The 17,847-nt window shown below is 36.1% G+C and overlaps 1 protein-coding gene across 1 annotated transcript; it reads left to right on the forward strand.

Annotated features, from left to right (window-relative positions):
• Positions 1–3,268: 3,268 nt before the first annotated feature.
• On the forward strand, positions 3,269–3,847 carry LOC138884212 (uncharacterized). The gene is made up of 2 exons (XM_070165279.1): positions 3,269–3,314; positions 3,393–3,847. Exons 1-2 carry the CDS (start codon positions 3,269–3,271, stop codon positions 3,845–3,847), a joined length of 501 nt encoding a protein of 166 aa, XP_070021380.1.
• Positions 3,848–17,847: the final 14,000 nt, after the last annotated feature.

The following is a 17,847-nucleotide window of genomic DNA, read 5'->3' on the forward strand; positions in this document are numbered from 1 at the left end:
ACCTATTTTTGGTGATTTTCTTTTATTTAAAACAACTTAATTACTAAACAATTTTAAAATTGCAAAATTAACTCCTAAATGCACATGCAACACCTTTTTTTGTATTTTTCATTAATTAAACAAAAATAAAAATGCACAGACAAATGCAAACAATCAACAGAAAATGCCCCGAAAATCCATAAAGTTGCAAATAATAAAAAGAAATTATTTTGTTTTGAAACTATGAGAGTAATTCATATAGGGAAAAAATTACGTGCTCACACTAAATATTATATATTTTTATCTAATTCATCTATTATTCTAGGATTAAATTAATTCACTTGTCTAAAAACCACGTATATATTCAATTGTACCATCTTATGGCTAAACAAACGTAAACTCAAAAACTTGGACTACAAGAAATATATTTGATTTGTGTTTTGATTATGGAGACAAAAACAGTCATGCAATTACTAAATCAACCAAAAGAACGATCATCTCCTAATTGAAAATTGAACTCTGCATAAAGGTGTGATGGATTGGCCACAGTGCAGCCATATGGTCCATTGGAACCTTTGTTGGTGCCAAATATTATTGATCTCAAATAAGTTGTATAGTAGGAGCCTTTTATCCAAGTAACATATTCTGATGGATAATTCAACACAATCTTCGTTATATAAGAACAATGAAACTTTGTTAGTACTTAATTTTAGTAGTTTACCTATAGGTACCACATTATATGCATATATACACACACAACAAGAGAATTCGTATCCATTGTTATAAAGAGCTTTTTTTTTATAAATGTAGTGTACGGGTTAACTTGCGCTAATTTCATGAGATACATGTTATTAGTGGCAAAGCTAGAAATTTTCATAAGAGTGTTCAAACTTGAAAGAAGTGGAAAAAAAAATCCTGATAAAGGGTGTTCAATATATGTTATATACCTCTAAAACCTAATATTTTACCTGTAACCAGCAACATGTACCAGGTAACTCTATCCACCTAAGCTTAGATAGATGAGAAGAAATCACCTAATGTTTTTGTCTCCGCTGATGTTATTGTAGACATTGAAATTTTAACGGATGTTAAAACCTAAATTCAAGATACTACCAGGCTCTTGAAATCCTACAGGATTTCTTGGAGGTTACTCTACCCTAAACCCTAACGCCCACCTATATAAAGCGATACATATTCTCTTGAAGAGGCATCTCAAAAAATCCCATAAACTCTTTGCATATTCACAAAGAGATCAAAGTATGGTTGTATACTTCTTGACAATCAAATAGTTCAAAAAACTGGAGATCAAATACATCCCCAAGAGGTCTGCATCATCCTACATTCGGAAAATACGTTGTTTCAGCGTCGAATCGCTGAGATAATCAAGAGGAGATAAGAATCAAGGGAGAAACAGAATTCTACTCACAATTGATTAGAAAAAATATTTTTCTCTTATTTTGTAATTGTAATTTATTTTTCATATCTTGAAAAATTTATTGCAAACAGTTATAAAGAGATTATGAGTAGCAAACTAATTAAAACTAAAGAGAAAGAGAAGGGGGTACTTAACTGTAGTGAAGTTAAAATTGTGATCAGCACCATGTCTATCTGACAATACCAAGTTCCATTCTCAACGAACAAGAATTGAAGTGAAGAAATATAACAAGGACCATAGGAAACAAAAATCTTGGCTATTTCGGATCTCCCTTGTTCATCCCATACAATACTTCCCTCCTTATTTACACTGTGTTTGGATGGTTGTTTCCGGTTGTATTGTATTGTATTGTTACCTCACATACAATGTTTATTTTGATTGTTTATATAAAACTGATTGTATCGTATTGTTTAATCCATTGTTCCGAAACAATGAAAACCTCCATTTTATGAAACAACCAAATCCGTGTGGTGGGATTGTTTCGTATTTTCCTTTCCAATTATGCCCACACTTATTATTCTATATTTCAATTTTACCCTTTACCCTATTATTTATATTATATTCACCAGAATAAGTACTTTGTCTCATCTTGTTTCTGCCGTGCAAGTCAACAGACGGTATCGTCTCTTTCCAGTTTCCAACCAACTTTTTACAGATTAGGTCTCTTTCCAACGACGGTATCCTCTCTTTCATCTATTTTCGTTGAGTGGAGTCATTGTAGTCAATTCACTTTTGTAAACATATGAAATATAAATATCGACAGCTATGAATTATAGTATTATTTCTGTTGCATCATTACTCTTATTACGTCACTTTCCTTACATTGAACTACTTTATGTATTTGTCTGCTTGTTATCACTTTCATATCATTATGTATTTGTATAATTTACATCACTTTCATATCGTTTTATGTTGAACTACTTCAGATTGCTAATGGGGTGTATTTGTCTGCTTGTTTTTTCTGTCAATTATTTGGTATTACTGCTGCCACTTTGTTGAATCTTTTCAGTATTTTTTCTGGTTAGTTCATCTATGATATTGGTTAATGTATCTCACTTAATTTTATTATAGATGGCTGATCGGAATAATCAAAATAATAGACAGATATTGGAACAAGTGAGCTCTTTAGCTACATATGCTGCTTGCTTGGTAGCTATTTGGTTTTGGACTTATGTACGTGAAATTGAAAATGACCGACGTACGATCACACATGATATACGACTGGAAAGTGAACAAGTTAGACATGAATTATTGAGTCATTTATTCTCAACTGAACTTTGTCGTAATATTATTAGAATGACCCCTTTAGCTTTTACCGATTTATGTGAGATGTTAGTTAGAGAGGGTGATCTTAGACCAACACTTCGAGCTATAGTTGAAGAGCAAGTTGCAAAAACACTTTACCTGTTAGCGCATAATACGACAAATCGCGAGTTAGCTTTTATCTTTCGACGATATGGGGAGTCAGTTAGTCGTCATTTTCATATTGTCCTACGAGCGATCTTGGGGTTATATGAAAAATTTATTAAACAACCTGATGGCTCTCAAGTTCCTTCTGAAATTGCCAGCAGCCCAAGATTCTACCCATATTTTAAGGTGAACACAAATACAATTTTATTGAACTTTTAGCTAAATTCAAGGTTGATTGCATATAATTTATTATAATAATGTCAGGATTGTATTGGTGCAATTGATGGAACACATATACGTGTTAAAGTTTCATAACGTGAAGCACCTAGATACCGTGGAAGAAAATATTATCCAATACAAAATGTATTGGCTGCATGCACATTTGATTTAAAATTCACATATGTGTTAGCTGGTTGGGAAGGGACGGCATCTGATTCAAGAATCATGAAAGAAGCGTTAAATAGACAAGACCCGCTAAAACTTCCAGAAGGTAAATATTTTATATATTTATATAGGGAAAGTTAGATGTGATGAATAAATAATTAAAGTTTTTACTTTTTATCTTTAGGAAAATACTACCTTGTTGATGTTGGATTGATGTTGAGAAGTGGACTTATTACGTCTTATCGTGGGGAGCGATATCACTTGAAAGAGTATTCAAGAAATCCACCTCGAAATCCTCGTGAATTATTTAATCTGCGACACGCATCTTTGCGTAATGCTATTGAACGAGCTTTTGGAGTTCTTAAAAAGAGATTTCTTATAATTTCTAGTTCAACTGAACCGTCATATGGTGTTGAAACCCAAAAGCTTATTATTTTTTCATGTTGTATTTTGCACAACTACTTAAGAGGTGCAGATCCAAATGATGAGTTACTTGCACAAGTTGATGCAGAGCTTATGAATGATAATGATGTGCATGAAGAACCACCAAATCCTAGGGAAAGTAGTGAGGAGTTTAGAAAGGGGGAGTTGATTAGAGATGGCATAGCAGCTGACATGTGGGCTAATTATCAAGTTTAATCTTCTAGGAGAAAAAAAGTTAACAAATTTTTTCGTGTTTATTTATTTGATGTTATTTGAAATTAATTTCGGCTATTGTTTAAATAAAATGTATTATGTAATATGCATTTATTTTATTTCATTTGGGCATTTATTTTATTTTATGTCTGCTTAATTTTTCATTAAGTCTTATGAATATCTCTTAATTATGTAGTTATCAATATGCCGAAAAAGTCAAAGGCATCCTCAAGCGACACAAATCTTTCAGATAACACTGTTTGTATTTGGTCAAATGTTATGGATAATGCCTTAATTGATGCATTTTATCATGAGCACACACTTGGAAACAGGGTTGGTGGAACTTTTACTCCACACGCGATTGATAATACAGTGAAAGAGATGCAATCAAAATTTCCAGATAAAGTTTTTAAGAAGGAGAGAGTTCACAACCGAATGAGAAATATTAAAGCAAAATTTAGCAAGTGTTATGACACCTTTCAAAATGGGATGAGCGGGTTTGCATGGGATTCCAACACAAATATGTGGAATGCTGAATCTGAAGTATGGGATCAATTGATACAGGTACATTAATTTTTAGCAGTTTTGTTCTTTCGCATAATCCATGATGATAACTTCAGTTCTTGTATTATCATTAACAAACTGGATTCTGATCTATGTTTATGCAATAAAACATGTTTATTTTGGGGTGGTGCATGGGAGGTAGGGATACTCTCATATCATTCTATAAGTTGCTAATAGAAAAGATGGATATATCCTCAAAAAGATAATATATGGTCAGCTTAACTGTTTTATCAAGATATAGAGGATAAATGCATTGTGTTCATGCTCAACTACTAGTCGAGAAGATGTGCTTGCTCTGTTTGAAATGTACAAGAATGAGACTGTTCTAAATAGTTATGGAAAAATCCTTGTTAGGTATCCAGTCTCATTTTTTGCATTATTATATTGTACTTTTTTTTTTGTGCAGGCTAAGCCTGAAGCTTCTGAATGGAGAAACAAGCCGATTAGAAATTATGATAAGCTAATTGAGCTATATGGAAGGGATAGAGCTACTGGAAAGCAAGCTGAGACTGGAGCAGATATGGTAAAAAGGGGTGCTTGTAATAATTTGAGAAAATCACGTGATAGTCCATTGACTATTGATGAGGTAGATGAACTAATTTCCATGAATGTTGCCTCTTTGAAAAATATCGAGGAACATGGACAACATGAGCAATATCAATCAACTCAGGAAGCACATAAATCTAATGCATATTCAGAGGTACCGACTTCTAGCAGGAATAAAAAATCTAAACATGATCATCTTGAAGGCATGACTGATATGTTGAGAGGTTGGATGAATAATTTGGCTAATGCAATTAATCGGCTTTCAACTATGCCACCTATTCCTGAGAGTGAGATATGGCATATGGTACAAGTGTTGGATTTAGAGCCTAGTATGCACATGAAAGCTTATATATTTCTTTGCAAACATGCAAACTTGTGCCACACACTGAATGGGTGTCCATTGGAAGACCGCAAATTTCTTTTATTAACCTTGATGTCGTCACATGGCAATTGAGTTAGACTAAATATTTTTTGTGCTTTAGCTATTGAGGATTTTATAGACTTTGACTAGATCGATATGAATTTTATATGTCATGTTGCTAGAAATTTTTATTATATTATGCACTTTAAGTTTGGAATTATTTGAGATATGGAACAATATCATTCCACTTCATGTGTTTTCTCTATAGTGTGGTTGTTTAGTTATCTTCTACTTGTGTCCGTATTAGATCTGATATATCATTTTTCAAAGAATAGCATTTAGTACTACATATTTTGACAAGTACATGCCATTTAACATGTAAATAGCAAAAAAATAATCATAGATATAGATGTTTTGACCCTACCATTAGTCTCAAGTGTTATACCTCTTTCCAACCTTTAATAAAATAATTGAGGGTATTTTAGTAAACTTAGCAGTACAGTACAGTATAATACAGTCAAGCCAAACAATAAAGATGTTATTTAACAACAGCAAACGATACAGTCTATCCAAACGTTGTATCCATCAAAACGATACAATAGAGTATAGTACAATACAATACGATACATTATAAAACGATGGGGAACAATGATCCAAACACAGTTAGGGTCTTCCCACTGGCCCAACCTTGATAATATTTGTACTCTTATTCATATTCTTTTTTGTGAAACGTAGCACTCTAGTTGACCAGTGATGGACGTAAACTCGTAAGCTACCGAAGGTAGGTATAATCGTGTCCAGGTCTTATTGTGAAAGAAAACAAACGGGATGGGAGCCCATCCCCCCTCCCCCCCTTTTTTAATGCTTTTCAATAGCCTTTGTTTAAGATGAAGTACTAAACCAAAGTTACCATCTTTTATACCAATTAAGTTGGGTTTTTTCTTTCATGTTTAGGTTTAGGATTCTTTTTTTATTTTTTATTTTTATTTATTAAAGGTAGGGGAGAATAGGGGAATGATTCCCATAGACAAGGTAAAAGCTCAAGCAGCCAACCAAGTGAGCTTAGGGGTGTGCATTCGATTTATCGATTCGATTTTGATCCTTATCGATAATTACTTATCGATTATCGATTTATACATATGCTTATCGTTATCGTTTCAATAACGTTTCGATTTTTTCGATTTCGATTTATCGATTTTGGGGGCTTATCGATTCAGTTATTGATTACACCAATAAGAAAATTTGCGGGATTCCACGGAAAGTATATCGCTATAAACGCGCCTAACTAATATGGACAAAAAAGAAACTAAAATAAGACGAACACCGTTTATAACATAAAAATTGTGTCAACAAGCACATGCAACAAAACTAAAGTAAGGGATCAAATGTATGCCACCAACACTCCAACGGTATAAAAAAAACAAAACAAAACTAAATACATCATCACGGCTAATTCTGTTTTCCATTAATTTGAACTTCATTCTCTTGATCTTTAAATATGATCAATCCTTAAATGTGGTAGAGGAAATAATAGGGTTAGGGACTTAGGATAAAGGAAAGAGTATTATAGAATAAGGGTAAAAAAAATATTTTTTTTTGTTTTTTTAGTATATCTTATCGGTAACACATTCTATATAGATTAGGAAAAATGATATTGTATAGCCGCTTTCAAAATAGTAGAGGAATATATATACATTCTGTATGTTATATTAAAAAAATTATAGTATAAATTTTATACACTTTTTCTGCTACCAAATATCTGGCGTAGGCTAAAAGTGATAATATCCCTATAGATTAGCTATAAGATATTTGTGATAAATTAATTAATCTACACAAATTGGTAATTACTCATTTTTCAAGTGTCTACACTAGGGGTGTGCATTCGATTTATCGATTCGATTTTGACACTTATCGATAATTACTTATCGATTATCGATTTGTGCATATGTTTATCGTTATCGTTTCAATAAGGTTTCGATTTTTTCGATTTTTTTTATTTCGATTTCGATAACAAATAATCGATTCAATTTATCGATAAACCGATTCGAATGCACACCCCTAAGTGAGCTATTAAGATTCTGCTTAGGTTTAGGATTATTCCCTTAAAGTTTAGGATCCTTTTTACCAAAACTGCCATATAGACTACGAAGGAAAAAAAGTTGTTTAGGATTCTTTTACCAATTAATCTTACTTAAGATGATTTTCTAGAATTTTATTGAGCCAAAAACCTAGATGTCCAATTTTATTATTCATCATCCGAACATCCTAACGTGCTGGGAAGTGGCCAGTTTAAGATTTAAAGCAGTGTTTAGATTGACTTTAATTTTTTGGGTTTTTTTCTATATATAATATTACAAACTATATTTTACCAAGTTTAAGTAATTATTAAAACTAACCAATGTATTTTCAGAATTGGTAGATATTCACCCTTAAAAGTTTCTCAGAGCTTAATTAATGCATTCAATTAAGGGATTCATTTATATCATTATTCTTTTTTTTTCCTTTCTCTCTCCTTTCCTCTCTATCCTCTAATCAGTCAAATTTATGTGAAATTTCTAATACGCATTAAATAAAAAATCTTAATGTTCTTAACATAAAATTAAATACAAATTTTGTGTTAAATTTGAGATGACGAAAATTATTTTTCATATAATTTAGATACAAATTTTGTACAAATTTGATACATTTATAACAACATACAAATTTGAAATAAAGGTCCTACAAATTTCATACAAATTTGATACATCTACAATATCATACAAATTTCGTACAACTAATCATACAATATACAACTTATTAAGGTGAGGTTGGGATGAGATGAGTGCAATCAAACCTAGCAAATTATAATGGTATCAATTATTATCTATTTAATTGCCTAATATTAAGGGATCCTTGTGAGCACGTGATTTTTGTTTTTGCGCGACAGTCGCTCCAAAAGAATAAAAATTGGTCCTGCTGTACAATTTTTGGATTTTTTGTGCGGCACTTTGTTGATTTATTTGTGACTTTGGCCCATTTTTATTTATTTACTTTGTTAAAACAAAATTCAAAAAATGTGTGTACGGGTCATGCATAATCTGAACCGTAACACGGTTTAAATAGAAAAGCATAAACAAGCATCTTTGTCCGTGATTTTTGTTTTGTTTAATTTTACCTATTTTGAATTATTTTAATGTGTGTGCAAATAATTGTACTAGGTGTTTTTTTTTTAATTTGATTTTACTTATTTTTGTATTTTTTATAATAAAAGAAAAAGAAAAAAAAAATAAGAAAAGGTCCCTTCCCTTTCGGACTTGGGCCAATTTGTTAAAATTGGCCCAAACAAACAGCCCAAAACCCAGGCCTGCCCAGTCCAGTCCAGGTTGATACCGAGGGTGTCTAAACGATACCGTTTTAACCTAGTGTGGTCTGGGCCGTTGTTCTCAGATTGATCAACGGCCAAGATCACATTTCCATAACCCACCAATGGCCCCGACCCGTTTACACCCGGACCGAACCCAAACCCTCAACACTTGAAACGACACCGTTTCACTTAAGACCATCAGATCCAAACCGTAGATCTAGATTGATCTAACGGTTGAGATCAACCCACCCACTAACTATATAAGCCCAGATCCTTACCCTGCCCCCCCATCCGACACCCCAGCCTCCGTCTTCAACCTCATCCTCATCAAACCCTAGAGCCGCCCCTGTATCCCCCACCATGAAAACCGGCGGCATGAACGCCGGTGACCTTCCCCTTAACACCCTAGAACCCCCTTGCCATCCTGAACATGGATCTGTTAACCATGTAGTTCGAATCATCCCCTAGGTCCTCGAATCTTCATTTGAAGATTCGAGTCAAAACTCAGTTTACACCAACCAACCCCAGCTTCACACCAGACACTCCCCAGACCCTCCTCGTGACCAAACCATACTTGGTTTGGTCCGAATCTAACCAGGGAAACATGAATCCCGGATCTGAGTTTTGGAACTTTGTAGTTCTTCATCACTGGCCTATGCCCGTCCGAGCCAAAGAGATTAAGGTCTAATGGACCTTAATCGAAGTGTTTCTCATCTGAGAAACACTTCGATTAAAGTCCGTTCAGCCTTAAGAAAGGTCTGTCCAAATCCGGGTTCAAACTTTTAACTTTTCAAGTTTAAGGTGAGTCTGCTTTCTTTTCCTTTATTTGTTTTTAGCCCGTGTGATTTGTTTTTAAAAAGTCTGTTCATATTTGTTTTAATTTTGCCAACTTCTGTTTGTCCACTTTGCCTGAACTTCTGTTTGTTTGAATGAGTCTTTCTATTTGCCCTGATAATGTGTATGTAAGTGGTGTGCAATTAGCTGATTCTCAACATTGAACTGATCAATTGGCTTCTCGAGCACCACTTTGCTTAGCCAGTACAATTCAAATCATATGTCGATACTGTTGAATGTTTGATTTTTGGTTACGGTTGTATGTGTTAATGCTAATATAGTCGAGTCGACATATGTCGTCAATTAGTTTCAGCTACCCGAACAAAGTTAAATCAATTTGCTTCTGATGAACATTTGCCTGAAACAATTAAGAACCAAGTCCAGTTACTTATAGCTGTTAATATGATTTCAGAAACCTAAGGCTTGGTCTGTTAATTGAAATCTGAGTTGATGGCATGTGCACTTGTGCACAGCATGTGCATTGTGCACAGCCTGTTTTCCTGCATAAGAAGGCTTTTGATTTTAAAAATTGTTTGACAGCATATGCTGTCAGATATATTCTACTGCCCATACTTGCTTTTAGTTAATAAAATGGGAAAGATAAGTCTGCCAGGGAATGTTGATGGGGTTATATACTTAAATAACTAATGGGGATCTGGAAAAGGTAAAAGGCACATGGGAGGGGTACTGTGATATTCTGAAAACAGGCTGTTAAAAGAGATAGTTTTGAGGCTTATAAAGGGGGATCAGAAAATATACAGAGGAGAGACACACTGGACCTTGAGAGCTGTAAAAGAAAAACACACTGTGAGGAGTTTTGAAAGAGAGAGCTTGAAAGACATACAAAGAGATACAGACATAGAGGGATATTTAGACTGAGAGGATTGAAAAGGATAGAACTGATTTTAGGAAAACACAGATAGAGGGAGGTTAAGAGATAGAAAGTATACAATCTACAATCAGAAATTGCTTCTTCCTATTTGTTATTTGGGTTTTGAGTTGTTCAACTTGTTGAAATCAATTCTGATTCTTTGAAGTTCCAGTTGTGTCTATTTAGTCAAGTGTTTTCCATTGGTTTACGACTGGTTTGGTCTGCTTGGAGTTCTGATTCTACTCCGCTGGGTGTTGCTGTCATTTGGCTATTTCTTTCTATTGACCATAGTTGCATTTCTACATTTGAGCCTGTTCTGCTGTTCGCTTTGTTTGCTGCTGCCCTGTCCTGCTGCTATTTGCTAGTCCTGTTTCTTTTGGCTGCTGATTTCCACATCTTCTTCTTCTTCTCCTTTGCATTTTCAGCATTTCCAGGTACACATTTCAAGTCCCATATTGATGTAATTGAAACAGTTTGAAAGCATGAAATGAAAAAGGGAGAAGATGTTCAAGTATTTGTTGTGATATTCATAGTACATTAACAGGCCTATGGAAACTGATTAGTTTATGGTTCAACAGTTCGAAAGAATGTACTGATAGTCGACTGAGTTTACCCCTTTTGTATTTGAGCTCGGTAGTTTGTCTGTTAGTATAAGCATGTGTATTTCGACTTTACACAACACTGTTTTCTGTTTCATTTGGGTTTTTTTTTAGTAAGACTAGTCCACATAAGTTTAGTTAAGTTCAACACAAGAAATGCTCAGATTAAGCGTTGTACTTCGTTAGCTCGTATATGATTCCTTGTCAAATTAAAGCATTTTACTTCGCCAGTTACCCTTTAATCTAGTCCAAATAAGTTCAGTTAAGTTCAAATTAAGAAATGTTCGGATTAAGCATTGCATTTCATCTATCTCATATGTAATCTTTTTGTTCGACCAAAGCATTTTCGTAAGGCATGACGTCTTTTTACTTTAAAAGTAATTAATCAGAAATTGATAGGAGTTTGGTTTAGGCCGAAGTATATACTTCAATTAGCATACATTTTTCTTTCTTCTATCTCTGGAAATAAAATAATAGAAATGTAGTCACTGTAGGATACCCTTCTAAAAATAATGAGACGAGCCTCGCCAAATAAAAAATACAAATTGCGGGGCCCTCAACAACTAATCATAATATTTAAAATTCGGGCTAGGCCATTTAGTGAATCTCATAGCCTTCTCAAAAAATAATAACGCGCTAGACTCTTCAGGCACGGTTTAAGAAAATTATGTTCTTAAATTCGGGTGCACATTGATGTGACCCAAATCCAAATCTCAACGGAGTCAAAATGTGTTAACAACTACGGGTGCATTGATTGTGACGTGGTTTGAGATGCATTTTTACGACGTTGCAATTCTATAAAAAATAAATGATAATAATAAAAGCGGTTTAAATCTACTAAGAAGCACATAAGTCACAACATGTATTTAAATTAGATATTTAGCCATTATAACAATTTAAGCGACCGTGCTAGAACCACGGGATTCGAGGGTGCCTAACACCTTCCCTCGGGTCAACAGAATTCCTTACTTAGAATTTCTGGTTCGCAGACTTCATTTGGAAAAGTCGAAAATTTCCTCGATTTGGGATTTAAGATAAACCGGTGACTTGGGACACCAAAAGCCAAACCTTTCCCAAGTGGCGACTCTGAATTAAATAAATAATCCCATTTCGAATATTGTCACTTAAATTGGAAAAACTCCGCCCGCGCATTTAACCCTTCGGGGCCGGGCGCGCGAAAAGGAGGTGTGACAGCTCTGGCGACTCTACTGGGGAGGATCAACCCAGAACCACTGGTTCAGGGTTCAAGAATTCGAGCTTAGAATAATTGTTATATTTGGTTTTATTATCTGATCTTTATTACATGTTTTTGCGTAACGTGCTAAATGTTGTCTTTTACCGCTTTGATGTTATCTGAACTGTATATAAACTGTGCCGAAACCTTTCTCTTCTTACTTCCGGGGAGAAGCTCGCTGGTCGGGACTCCCTATTCTGTTAATGTCAATACCTAAAATAAGAAAGAGGACGGACAAGTTACAAAGCCGGACGATCTCGCGGGTCCCCGGTACGTAGCCCCCTCCTCGACTCGAGTTGTCCGCTCGGGTGCACAGTCTAGAACAAATACCCAGGTTACGAACCTAGAATAACTTGACTTCATGCCGGATCCCTAGTAGGAACGCTTATTTGCATCATGTTGCATTTGACTTAGGGGACTCAACACAGGGGTTGGGTCCGTCTAGGACAGGCAACCTGAAATGAAAAGACCATCATGCTGCATTCCTATCTGTGTTGTGCATTTATTTGCTTCGGTTCCGCATGTCGACCGGTTCCTAAAAAAAAGGGGAAAATAGCAGCGTAGGGGAGATAATTACTTATTTTTGGAAAATAAAACCAATGTCCAAGTAGTGTCAAAACCTCGCCGGAATTTTTCTAAAAAAAACTGTCTTGTTTATTGAGAGTTATTAAAAAAATATATATAAAAATTTTCTTTTATCACTTTCAAAATCAAAAAAAAAAGGTGTTTATTTTAAAAGTAAAAAAAAAAAAATTATCGAAAATTCATAATTCAAAAAATGTGTTGTTTCTTTCGTAATACCCCTTTTATGAATTCAGACTAATAGTCCAAATTTTTCCTAAAAAAAAATAATATAAAAAATAAATAGTTTCTTTAATCTTTATCTCTTTTCAAAAAAAAATGTAAAAAAATACGCATTCCTGATTTCTAGGTTTATTCGATTTTTTTCCTATTTTACAATATCCCGAACTACGCCGGTTTGATTCTCACCGGATGTGAGATACGTAGGCAACCCTTGTCGGGTTCAACCCCATTTTGCTAAAATAGCCAAAATCAATAAATAAATAAAAAAAAATGTGTCAAATTTTAAAAGAGTCATAAATAAATCAGGTGACGCTGTTTTGTCATAAATAGCCAAACGTTCCCGAAAGGGACGCCGGAAGGCTGACTTTGCATAAACAGCCACCTTTGGGTCTTGTTTAGCATTTTTGTCCAGTTGACCCGCACAGCCTTTAAACTCTTCATCCCCGAAGTGTTTAAAGGCCGTGTTCAAAACTTGATCCCCTCTGTTTAAAATATTTTGAGTCAAGTCGTTTTGTTAAAATCACCTTAATAAATGTGCAGGATGAGCACGATGCAAAATGAACATTTTTCAATAATGACCAAAATCCCTGTCAAGTTACGGCTATGGTGGAATGATCTAGGTGTTGAAGGACAAAATGAGGTTAAGAAATATCTGAAAGGTCTTGTGGGTCTGTTGGAAGTCCAGCCCCGGGGAGATATCATAAGAGCTTTGATTACCTATTGGGACCCGGCGCACAATGTTTTCCATTTCTCTGATTTTGAACTCACCCCGACTTTGGAAGAAATGGCCGGATACATCGGGAATACTGAGCTTCCCTTGAGGGAAAAATACTTGGTCGCCCCGAGAGTCGTCACGGTACATCGATTCCTAGATTCATTGAAGATACCTAGAACAGTCCACAACCCGGATCTGGCAGCCGGATTTTGTACTCCATGCTTCATATATGATAGGTACGGTCATGAGGGGGATTCAATAATCCAATCAACAAACTGTGCAGCAAAGGAGTTCGTCAGAAGTGGGACGAGCACAGACGGGTAGCATTCATGATGATGTTCCTGGGCCTTCTGGTATTTCCAAGGAAAGATGGAAACATTGATTTGAAGATATCTGGGGTCGTCAGCACTTTACTCACGCAAAGTGACAGTACTCTCGCGCCAATGGTGGTATCTGACATCTTTCGAGCTCTCACAGCTTGTAAAGCTGGGGGAAATTTCTTCGAAGGTTGTAATTTGCTCCTACAGATATGGATGACCGAGCACCTCTGCCATCATTCCGAGATTTTGAGCCATGGTTCCCCGGAAAAGACCCGCATAGAAGAATCTTACACGAGAACCAAAGAGATCATTTGGCCCAAAGGAGTCCTGGCATGGACCTCGTTCTTGCAAGCTCTTACTGCCAGCCAAATACAATGGACGTTGGGATGGTTGCCTGTTGATGAGATCTTATATATGTCGGCGGCTAAAACTCATTTCTTGCTGATGGGGCTTAAGAGCATTCAACCTTACGCACCCGGCCGAGTTTTGAGACAATTCGGAAGATGCCAGACAGTACCTCATGAGGAAGATCTTAGCGCTCAAACAGTTGAGATAAGTCCTAACGGACCGTTCCCAGAAGCAAAGACTCGCCAAATCTGGAATGAGGGTCAACTTTTGAAATCAGATACTTGCGTGCGGGATCGAGCCAAAGGAGAAACGGCGCCAGGTTACCTTGCATGGTATAGAAGGGAACTCGAGCATGAAAGGCCAGCTAAGAGACCCCACATCCGGGATTTCACCGAGTCATCGCAAAGGCATTGGGATTGGTTAGCAAAGGAAAGAGGTTATTGTGCCGAAATCAGCAGATTAAAGCAACAGGTAGAAGGCATGAAATACGAGCACAGCGTGCAAATTGCTACCGATCTGGGAGAGCGGAACAGGTTAATTCAAGAAAATGAAATTCTCAAAGCCCAAATCAAACAGATAAGGTTGGATGCAGATAGACAACCAAGGCGTCGATCGGACGAGCAGCTGATAAAAGGGCTAAAAGGTGAAATCAGGGAATGGCGAGATGGCTTGGAGAAATCTGAAAACATCATAGCAGAGCTCAGGGCACAGTGGGATACAAGAGCAGATAAGCATCGCAGATACCTGAATCAATTGAAAGGTGACCACGAGAAGACTGTTGCTAAAATAAAGAGAGAGATGGCAACACTTGAGATCAAAGCAGCTAGTCAGGCCAAGGATTTCCAAATTGAGAGCAGATACTGGTATGACTCAATAGCCCAGATGAAGTTGGAAGTACGGCGATTGAAGCATCAACACGTACAAGATGTTCAAGTCTTCAAGATATGCAGCGATCAGATAAAGCACCTGCTTGTAGAGAAGAAGCAAACCAGAGATAGGATCAAAGCCATTGCCCACGCCATCACCAGACGATGTCTACGATGTGAGAACATGTCCAGTGTTACCTTCCTCTCGGCAGTAATGGTTTATGTCAAGCAGACTATGCACGAGCTAGAGCAACTTGAGAGGGATCTCACGCCTAGGACCGCGGCGAGGCCGAACGATGCCCCGCGGAAACCAATTTTTAAAACCATAATGCATTCATAGGTCAAATCTGTATCTTAGCATCTTCTGCCTGTTTTTCCATCAGGGTGATTTTCAGTCTATTTTGAGTCTAGGTTTATTTTCAAAGTTTGCTCTTTCTTTTGCAAAATGTAGCTTGTAATAGAACGTTTCAACAATAAAGAGGTTGTTTCTTTTACGCTCATTCGTGTTTTTCGAACTACGTAATGATCTGATTCACGTAGGCATCGTGATACGTAGGCAATCCTCATCGGATCCGGTCGCATTTCTTTTACTGCAAAATAAATAAAATAAATAAAAGAAAAAAAAAGAGAAAAAAAAAGAAAACTAACAAAAAAACGCCGGAATGACGCATGCTCTCGTAGCAAACATATAGTAATCCACTTAACTGTATAGGTGCATCATGCCCAACGTGAGATTAACTATCTGTTATTTGCTACAAATTAACCGTGCGTTTGTCATTGAGCATTTTTCCCAGGGTTTTTGAAAAGACGGTTGGTTTGGTGAAAGTCTGGCCTCGCACTCATATTTCACGAGGTCAAGGAGAAGTGTTCAACCACCTGTTGTTAGGGCCAGAAGCAGTACTCACACTTACTTCACCAGGTCGAAAGGAAGTGTGGAAATGTCTTCAGAAATTCCATTGCAAACGATTCCTGTTTCTGAGGAGAGCTCAATCTCAGCCGTCCTCACACCTGAATCCACAACTGCGGAGGAAAATAGAATCCTACGGCTCCGCATGTTGGAAATGCTGGACGACTGGAACAATGGGAAAGAGCCGCCAAGTGTCGTCCCCGGATTCCCTGAATTATTCTCCAGGTCAAGTGGGACTTCTAATGTCCCCATAAATTATCCTGCTACCCCATTCGGGTACCCAGCCACCTCAGCCTTCTCCGCTGGATCGCCTTCTGAACCTCATCCCCGAATGTCGGCCACTGATGCAAGCATGAACATCTTTACTGCATCGCCTTGCCCGGTTACGGCACAACCTACCACATACAAGCCAAGCTTTGACTCATCATCTTTTACATTCCAAGCCCCATCGTTCTCAATGGAACCAACTAGGTTCGCTACCAATACTAATCCTCTACCGCCTCAGTGCGAGCTTGCACCCGGGCAGGATCAGAACCCCAGATTTGCAGAACAAAATGAGATTGCCAAAAGGATGAGAAGCCTTGAACAAAGTCTGAAGAATATGCAAGGATTGAGCGGGCAAAAGAGCGTCTCTTACGCCGACCTGTGCATGTTTCCTCACGTGCACCTGCCAACGGGTTTCAAGACCCCCAAGTTTGAGAAATACGATGGGCACGGTGACCCCATTGCACCCTCCCCGGGAATTTTTTACGTTCTTAAGCTTAAATATCTAATTTAGGACTAGTATAGCTATTTTAACTATTTTACTTTATTTCGTTGCAAAAAGAAAAATTTCAAAAAAATATATATATAAATTTTAGTTTATGTATCTCTCATAAACTTGAAAAATACAAAAATTGCACTTTATTTTGGTACTTTATATAAATTCGAAAATTAACAAAAAATATATATATAATTCTATTAATGTTTTGAAGTCATTTTAATACAAAAAATATTATTTCATATTTTTGTCTTTATTAAAAAAAACGAAAATTACAAAAAATAGTTTTATTAATATGTTATAGTTATTTTAACTTTGAAAAATACAAAAAATATTACTTCATATTTTATCTTAATATTTACGAAAATTACAAAAAATGGTTTTATTAATATTTTATAGTCGTTTTAACTTTGAAAAAAATACAAAAATAGTACTTCATATTTTATCTTAATATTTACGAAAATTACAAAAATAGTTTTATTAATATTTTGTAGCTATTTTAAAACCTTAAAAATATTTAAAAAAGGATATAGTTTTGTTAAATACTAGTCTTATTTTCGGTAGTTATTTTGCTTACATAGGACTAGTTAAACAACGTATTCCTATTTCTCGGGTCCGGGCAAAAGAATAATATTCGGGTTCAAACTACCCGGTTTTAGGCCTAATTTTCGGACCTAGCCCATAATAACCGTGTCCGGGACACATGGGGAACCCCACCACGCGTGGGGGACATAAACCTTGAACCCCACCACGCGTGGGGCTCATTTTTCTTGACAAGCCCATGCTAAATACACGGACAAACACAAAAAGAAGGGAGGAAGAAAACAAAAAACGGAGAGGAATTTTTGGAAAAATTTTTTGGAAAGAATACTACTGTTCACTCATCTTCTTCCTAAAGGAGGAAGAAGAACTAAACCCTAGAAAAGAAAAA

Source organism: Nicotiana sylvestris, chromosome 2 (genome assembly GCF_000393655.2).
Source record: "Nicotiana sylvestris chromosome 2, ASM39365v2, whole genome shotgun sequence".
Taxonomy (NCBI): domain Eukaryota; kingdom Viridiplantae; phylum Streptophyta; class Magnoliopsida; order Solanales; family Solanaceae; genus Nicotiana; species Nicotiana sylvestris.

Coding starts and splice junctions, on each gene's coding strand:
- LOC138884212 (XM_070165279.1), top strand. CDS start 3,269: ATGAAAGAAGCGTTAAATAGACAAGACCCGCTAAAACTTCCAGAAG. Junction 3,315..3,392: donor CCCGCTAAAACTTCCAGAAG/GTAAATATTTTA, acceptor TTTTATCTTTAG/GAAAATACTACCTTGTTGAT.